The sequence below is a fragment of the Tympanuchus pallidicinctus genome, unplaced genomic scaffold (assembly GCF_026119805.1).
Source record: "Tympanuchus pallidicinctus isolate F22 unplaced genomic scaffold, pur_lepc_1.0 scaffold27, whole genome shotgun sequence".
NCBI classification, from domain to species: domain Eukaryota; kingdom Metazoa; phylum Chordata; class Aves; order Galliformes; family Phasianidae; genus Tympanuchus; species Tympanuchus pallidicinctus.
Window position 1 is genome coordinate 4,012,221 of NW_026294744.1, and position 8,957 is coordinate 4,021,177.

Genomic DNA, 8,957 nt, shown 5'->3' on the forward strand with positions numbered 1-8,957 from the left:
CATTTGTTCAGACCCCAAATTTCTTCATGGCATGCAGAACAGAAGCTGGAAAGAACATTTCATATTCCCCAGTAGCTTCAAAGTTATTAAACAACCCATGTGTTTACAATCATTGCATTCTACCCTATAAAGAAACAGTTCTGATTTTGGTAGAAAAAAAGTGTAGTTTTTTTTTTTTTTAAATACCTGAAAATAGAACACTTAAAAAAAAAAAAAAAAACGAAGACATAACTTCTCTTCTTCTCACAGCTTTTTATCATTCAAGATATTTAATTCCTAAATAAATTGCGCATTTGTAACTGATTAAAAATCAACACAAACATGACTCATATAAAGACAGCTCAAAGCACCTACTGGAGGGCATACAACGTCATGTTGCTACAGAGCAAAACCAGCACCTTCTACAAGGAACTACAATGATTAGCACCCAGCTTTCTATGCCGTCTTATAACAACGCTATAACACTATAATAACTATAATCCCAAGGGTAAGCATACAGCACAAGCATAAGCTGCGCAGAGCACATTAAGAAGCAGGTTCAATACCTGAATTCCACTAGAAAAAAAAACATTAGACCCATTAGTAGGTAATATTTTATCATGCTGCCAAGAGGGATAATTCTACCAACTCCCAGTCATGCAATTCTCTTCCCTCCCTTTTGTCAAGCTGAATAATTAAGAAGCTACAAGAAGTAACAAATAAGGAAACCCAGGCTGCTTGAACACTCACTCAGCAAAAAATAATAAATAAGTTTTCTGTCAAATCAGTTTCTTGACCCCAACATAATTACAAGTGCTAGCAATGTCAAGAAAACAACATTTAGGAGCCTGACTGAGTTAAGTAGTTAACTTATTCTAAAACCAATGACTTCTACAAAAAGCCCTGCAACTTTTGTGCTATTAATAAAAATTCTGCCCCAGCACAGGAGTTGAACTTTGTCCCAGACCCTATTTTATTTAGTTCAATAAAGTTTGAGAAGTCCCAAGAAACCAAATTTTAAGATTGTATTTCAATTCTTGAAGAATTAACAACTTTGAAACAGGTCTGGTTTTCAGTTAGGGGTTTTTGTTTGGATTGGCTGGATCTGGAGTTACTTTTAAACAGCAGGGTAGACTACCAGGTTTTCTGTTACAACTGCTAGCTCTATCCCCAGCATCTCTTCAGTGTCATAACAGGTTAAAAAAAAGCCTAAATAACTTAATGAGCCTGATTTAACATACATATCAGAGTTGAAATGCACTAAACTAAATATATCTATACATGCTATCTAGATAGTATACTCTGCCAGGACCGCTAAGCAGATCTATATGTACTTTAAGGAAAAATACTGATCTTGTAACTGTCAAGGCTGTTTACTTATTTATTACATTGTTAAAAAAAAAAAAAAAAAGTCTAATTCCACAGTCAAACTTACAAAAGGCTTGTACAATTTTCATAATAAACCTATAATAAGAACACAAACTGTAATTTCCTTATATCATTCATCAATGCCCCAAACTCTGACCTACAGACAGGCCAGCTATTTTTGCTACTTGCATACATCATTTCAAGTGACCGAATCAAAAAGGAAATAGCAGTTAATAAATCAACACAGCAGTGTAAAGCAAGAATCTCTGTATAAAACCACACAAACACCAGAAGATTATAATTTTGTATGAGTTAAAATGGATCAAAACTGTACCTCATGACATGTTGATTCTTGGCACACTGAACACAAGCATTCCTCAGACATCTGAAACATTCTGCTATGAGCACCAGACAGGTGTCTACATCCAGTGGTTCAGAGGAATCTTTACAGGCCTGTTCAATTTCATTTGAAGCTCTCATCAGGATTTCCAGGAGATCCCGGAATAGGCTTTCTTGTGCCATTTCTCTGAAATAAATAAATTTGTGGTAAATCACAAAATAAATCAATAAATAGATAGATAGATAGATAAATAAAGCTCAGTTAATAAGATGGCTCATATCAGGTCAGTTATATTTATTTTTACCCCTAAGATCTTTCAGCAACAATCTGAAACTGTCCTTAGCATACAAAATCCCTGAAGCAGAAAGCGCAAAATATGTGCATACAATCATCCCACCAGTCTTTTCAGGAAAAGAGCTGTGAGGCAGTTATGTCCTGCCTTGATGTTCCTTAGAGCTTTCCAACACCACCTCAGAACATTTAAATAAATAAATAAAAAGGCTACTAAATACATATTAACACATGTGTTAGGCCCCAACCTAGCTGGCCTTGAACACCTTGCTTCTCTGGGCAACCTGTTCTAGTGCCTCAAGCCTTCAAAGTAGAGAGTTTCCTCCTTGTATCTAACCTAAGTCTCCCCTCTTTTAGTCTAAAGCTATTCCCCCTTGCCCCTTTCCATCAGTACCCAATTGCATAAAAAGTTAGTCTTCCTTCTGTTCATTTGCTCCCTTTACATACTCAAAGGCTACAGTGAGGTCCCCCCTGAGCTATGTCTTCTCCAGGCTGAACATGCCCAACTCCCTCAGCCTGTCTTCATAAGCAAGGCACTCCAGCCCTCTGATCATCTTCATGTTCTTCATGTCCTTCAAACCCACTCCACATCTTTATTGTTCAAGCCTGGGGCTCCAGCACATGTTAGTTCAGATGAGACCTCATGAGGGCAGAGCAAAGGGGGACAATCACCTCTCTCTACCCACTGGCCACCCCTTCTTTGATGCAGCCCAGGATTCTGTTGGTATTCCAAAGTTACAAGAGCACCTTGCCGACTCATGTCAAGATTTTCATCCACCAGAATCTTCAAGTCCTTCCCTGCAGGTCTGCTCTCAATGAATTCTCCTTCCAGTCTTACTTCTGTCTGGGATTACACTGAGTGAAGTGCAGTATCTCTGTTGAATCTCATCAGAATCACTTTTCAGGCCTGCCCAGGTCTCTTTGGATGGCATCCCTTCCTTCTGTTTTTATCAACTGCACTACTCCGCTTAGTGTCATCAGCAAGCCAGCAGAGGGCGCTTTCTATTTCACTATCTAGGTTATGAATAAAGATGTTGAAGAGCACGGGACCCAAGACAGACCCCTCGGGAACGCCACTCATCATCAGTCTCCACTGCTTTCATTGCCTTTTTATCCCTCAGATTAACCAGCAGGTCCTAGCTCGGCCATGCCCGTTTCCTGCCTCCTCTTACACAGAGGGATGGAGGGCTCCTGTACTCTCAGAAAGATATCCTTAAACAGGTGCCAGCTCTAAGTCATTCCTTTGCCCTGAGACAGTTTCCAAGGGGATCTCATCCAATAATTTCTTACAAAGCCATAACTTCACTCCTCTGAAGTTCTGACCTCACGTTAACCCCAAGCCTATATTCCTTGAGTTCACAAACTCAATCGTACGATGGCTGCTGCAGCCCAGCCCCACTCCTGTCTCAAGTTCTATGATGAACTTATCTGCACTGGTGATCACAGGGTCTAAAAGCTCTTCACTTTGGGCTGTCCAATACTTGGACCAAGAAGTTATCCTCAGTCCCCCTTTCTCCCTTCAAATCTAGGTTAGATCTCTGTTAATCAGCCCAGCCAGCTTGCTGCCCAGAATATTCATGCCTGATGCGGTCAGTTGTGTCCCACCTGATGTCAACACACTGTGGTATCTCAAAGGTGTATATGTGATGAAGCCCAAAGCTCTGAGCATGGCACCAGCGCCTCAACCAATCACTAACCTATGTTCCCTCTTCTCAGGTCCTAATCTCCAACTGGGAGGATAGAGAATGCAACCTTGAACATCTTTCCAAAGGACATAAAGATCCTCTTTAATATTTTGTAATCTCTTTATTGCAGCCTTATATGAATGAATTGAAATAGCAAAAAAGGGGAGCAGTCCTTCACCTTTACCATGCCCAGTAGCAGCTTAATATCATGAACAATGGCGCCCAGCAGACAGGAAACCTCCCTAGAGAATCTGCGCGGATAGCAAACAGGTCCACACCTCCTCAGCAACTCCCCTAAGGGCTGTGGGATACTGGCAGCTCAGGATCCCAGCAGCTCACTCCTCACCTTGGGGGCTCCTCAGTTCCAAGAGGAGCACACCATGATCCCTCACTGTGGGACACAACACACCTGCACCAGAGCTAATCGTCTCAGCAGTCCACTCTGCCTTCTTTATCAGACAAATACACCAGTACTGTAAGTAAAAGAACAGTGCAAAATCCCAAACACGGAAATAATTATGCAAATTGACCAGAAAGATGTTGGGCACGGTACAAGACTTTCGTTCAGCAGATTCCCAGGACCAACATGCACATTTGCAGATCTATCACACACATATGCACAACATATTTTTAAACATATTTCCCAAGCGCAGCTATTCACACACACTGCCCTGATTTTATGTTCAAGGTGAGGCCAATGCATTAAAACTACTAATACACCATGCTAAGAAAAGAAGCAACACCACAGAGTGTTTATTGAACATTCCAGTACAGTACCATAAATTTCTTCATGCAAAACTTCTAACTAGATTAAAGAAAGAAAGGGAAATACAGATGCAACTTCCCTGAAGCTTAAGCAGACTTGTAGCATATTTAAGATCAAACAGGTAGGTTCTAAGCTATTAGATGCAAAATTAAGAAATAAGTCTCGAGAAAGTAAGACACAATGGTAAGTAATACCAAACGTAAGTAATACACATAAACCCTCTTCCAAAAGAGCATTGAAAGTTCTTGGTCAAACAAGATGATATAGCACTACCTGTGCTCCCCCAAATATCCAAATATATGCACAACTAACAGGGCTACCCATTCTTTACCAAAAGTGATCACTCTTCCATAAATCAAACCACTATAAACATAGTTAAATTAATAAAGCATGAGATTACAGATCTTCAGGAAATACGATTTTATGCTAATACCTCATAGTAGATCAAGGCCAATACACTAACATTATTCCAGCTACTTAATAGACACAAAAGAAAAAAAAACACACCATCAGTGAGAATTATCTATAGGGGAGAGAAAAACTACATTTTCCAGAGGAATAAAATGAAGGGAAATAAACGAAGTGACAAGAAAGAACAAAAGACCTGGTCCTCACTCATAAAGAAAAGAGTAGAGCGTATATAACCTGAAAGCAGGTCTGGAATTTGGTTTTAAAAAACAAAAAAAGATATTCACAGTGCTCAAACCTTCCACCTGCAATAAGTGCTGCAGCTCCTGCCATTTCAACACAGATGTGCATGCCAAAGAAACATTAAGTGCCCAACATGCCACCACGCATGTAGCAAACGTATGCAGACACAAGCTACATTCTAGCAAAGGATAACCCACTTTTGAGACTAATTGAGAAGCCCTGTCTTCTCAATTGAGAAAGCATGTTTTCTCTGTAAAGATGACAAACAGACATTATTCTATCACAGGAAATCTCTCAGTCTGATTCTATGGTTGCAGTTTGCCTTACATATGTGTATGCCATGTGTTGATATCACTTCAAATGGTCCTTTCCACAGTCAACTTCAAAATGAAAAAAATCAGTGGTCAGTGCAAGACATGCACTAGCATACAACATTCAATTATTTTAATTGATAAAACAGACTTACAAAAAGGTAAAGCAAAAAAAGCTACAAGGACTTCTGTGCATGTTCTAGCAGCTCTATTGCTCTTGAAAGAACACCTTAAAATAATTCTGATTCTGGAAAAGTTTCTATTCCACTCTTGTTAGAGTAACATAGCAGAATGATAGTCTGAAGCAGACATTGGATCGCAAAGGTGTCAAGCTCCTGTGAAAACTTCCCTGAAGCTCAGAGAGGAAAATATCATTCAATGAATATAGTAAGAGATTAGATGTTCCAGTAAAATACGACGACTAAATTTCTGCCTAAGTTATGAGAGTAAAGGTGGCATACACAAGGAAGTGCCTGTCTTCACCATAAACACAGAAGTAGATGTGGACTTCCACATATCAGCAAGGAGAGACAGCCCTTCAAGACTCTCATACATTACGAAAGAAATCAAGTCAGATGTTTCTGTGAAAAAGTCAAATCTCTTTCTACAACAGAAATGAAAAACTTTGTGAACACACAGAAGTTCTCCTGAACAAAGAAGTAATGATTTAAAAGCTGTTCAGTAAAGCAGGTAATAACTATATAAAATATGACTCTTGCACTTAAACTTTCATACATCGTTGCAATTTGAGTGTGTGCTACAAATACATTTTAATTAAAATCATCTCCATGGACATAAAACTCAATTTTCAAACTAGCGTGGAGAGCAGGAAATGTTTAGCTAACATTAAAGAATGTTAAAAATGTTTTTAAAAAGTTTTTTTGTTTGTTTGTTTTTAAAGTATTCCTCTTTCCAGATCTTTCTTGCCAAAAGATTTTCATAAAGATATAAGCAGCAGCTACAAACATTTAAAATGTATTTTTGAAAAGGAAAATATTTCCCTTTCATAATATTTTCTTAATCTTTTACTAGGAAAAATTAGCATTACTTTAGGAAAAATTAGCATTACTCTACGAAATTAGCAGTAAGTCCTTTTAGTAGCTTCTATTTGAAAAGATACCTTTCGTGTTAAACATGCCTTGAAATTCATTCAGAACATTCTGTCAGTATTCCAGAAACTTCTTCCTGCATTTTATTCCTTAAGCCAGATCTTCACAGTTCACTACTGCCACTTGTTTTCAGCATCAAACAAAACACGCTGCAGGAACACCATAAGAAGCAGAAGCAAAGGGTACAGCAGCCCAGCCTTCAGAGATAAACAATTTCTTGTTATGCCAAAACAACACATTCAAACTCACTTATCCATGCCAAAAGAAAGATTACTGTCACTCCTTGTATGACCTAAGTGCTTGATTGTTAAAAAAAGAAACCACACAGGATGGCATCCTATCAAACACAGATTTATAAACATTAATGCAACTGTTCAAAAGACCAGACCTTCAAAAAAATCATGCTACTTGTTGGGATTTCCTATTTTTACTTTATGTTTTAGGAACTTATACATCTCATGCACTGCAGTACTTATCTTCCTGGGAGTACAGCACTGCTTGGAACAGTATAAAGCTACTTTCTTCCATGTGTAAATTAGGAACAAATCAATTCTTTTCCTCAAAGGCACTTGAAGTCTCAATTGAAACATGTGGGAAACTTGAGTTGAGCTAAACTCCACATAACTGAGTTATTTTAGGCCTATTTTGCTAATCTTATTTGCTTCTGAATTACAGAACACTACCATTCCCTTTTTACGTTTGTTAACATAAGCACTGCAGATTTATCAATTGCATAATGACAAAATAATCATCAATGAATGTCACAAGTTAAATATCAAGTGCTCACTGGGTTATTTCTTCTGGTTCAATAGCACCAAGGAACATTAACTTTCACGGCTGGCCAACTCTGGAAGTTGCTCTCCTGTTCATTCTGTCATGTCCTATGGGCTGTAAACCCACACTACACCCTCTCCCTTTTGGAAGAATTATGCTCTCTTCCACTTCACCATCTATACACAAAGAACACTGGTTACTGTGGGGATATCTGCTCCCCTGTCCAAGCTGGTTTCAGAAACGTCAGGGATGGAGTCAAGAAAGAGAATGCTTTAGTGTGTAAATCTAATGTTTGCTCAGGTCCTTCGGCCTCCCAAGAGAAAAAAGAAAGCCAGAAAGATTTCTCCTATATACAGAAGGGAGTACTTCTGAGAATATCCCCTCCAAACTTCAAAATGTTGGTTTAATTAGCCATAACAGAACTGGGAGTTAATAACAAGATAACTTTATGCAAAGATCGAACTTCCTAGATGTTACAATCTTCAGCTACTGTTACAAGGACAGAGCACCAGCTTCCCATCAACCTACCCTGTCTCCTACTCTCCAAGAAAAACTAAAGCTGAACCACTGCATATCCAAAGCACCCTGATGCAGCCAGCAGCATTAGGTGGTGCTGCAGACATCCACCTCTGACCTTACAGAACAAGGATGCTCCACGTCAGCTGCTTGCTTTCTTCAATAACTGTATGTTCTGTTCTTCATGTCTTTAACTTACTGAGGCTAATCTCCCTTTCCTCTCACTCATTCTCTGCTGCCCAGCACGGACAAACCACCCCCATCCCCAAGGCTTTTCTCGGACTGCAGCAACACAGCGAGAAACCACCACGTGTGCTCGTTATCCACATGAACTCACTTCTTGCCTAGCAGGGAAAACGCTGCCACCTGCTCTGTACACATAAGACCCACCCATGGGAGGTCACCCCACTGTTCCCCACCCCACAAGTGACCTCCGGGCCTTCCCAGGTAAGCCGCAGCTTTAACAACAGGAATAAGCGACGCTAAGCCACCGGTGGCCGCTTTCCAAGGCCTCCTTAGCAATACCTCCGGCAGAGGCGAGCGCCTCGAGCTCACGACCGAACATCGCGGCAGACAACAAACATCGCTCGCAGCCGCAGGGACCACCCAGGCCCGGCGGCACGGCCGGAGCTCCCTCCCCCGGCGCACGTGGCCGCAGGCGGGCCCTCCTCCACGCTACCTGGGCTGCGCCTCCCGGAACAGACCCGTCAGCGCCCGCACGCTCTCCAGGCGGGCCGACGGCTCGGCCGCCATGAATCGCTTCAGTCGCTCCGCCGCCTCAGGCAGCGCTCCCGCTTTCTCCGCCGCCATCGCGTGCCCCGGCGCGGCCCAGCTCCGCCCCCGCCGCGCGGAAATGGCGGCGGCCCGGCCCCGGCAGCGGGCCGTGTGAGCGGGCGGGCGGGCTGCGCGGCACCCGGAGCTGCTCAAGGCCCGCGTTGCTGAAGGGATGCTGGCTTTTTCTCCGTTCGCCGCTTTCCGCGTTTTCTGTCTGTAGCAGTGTCTGCTGCTGGCCCATGGGGTAAAGCGGTCATTCTGGGCCGTGCTCTGCAAACATTGCCTTTTCCTCAGAAATGCCCTTGACAAGCTAGCTGTAGGGATATCTTCCCGTTCAGTTTCTGTTCGCCGGCCCTCAGGACCATCTTGTGGCTTTTTGCACAGCCTGAAAGG

At 41.6% G+C, this 8,957-nt stretch overlaps 1 protein-coding gene across 2 annotated transcripts in view; it reads right to left on the reverse strand.

Annotated features, from left to right (window-relative positions):
- Positions 1 to 8,623, reverse strand: part of ATXN10 (ataxin 10) — a 92,328-nt gene extending 83,705 nt beyond the window's left edge. Inside the window, exons 1-2 of one of the 2 annotated variants that reach the window (XM_052690697.1) lie at positions 8,470 to 8,623; positions 1,682 to 1,873 (exon numbers count right to left, since the gene is read on the reverse strand). In XM_052690697.1, coding sequence (XP_052546657.1) covers positions 1,682 to 1,873; positions 8,470 to 8,600 — 323 coding nt within the window. In that variant the 5' untranslated portion in view covers positions 8,601 to 8,623. Of the gene's footprint in view, positions 1 to 1,681; positions 1,874 to 8,315; positions 8,376 to 8,469 lie in introns of those variants that run through there. The other variant, XM_052690699.1, reaches the window with a different exon arrangement.
- Positions 8,624 to 8,957: the final 334 nt, after the last annotated feature.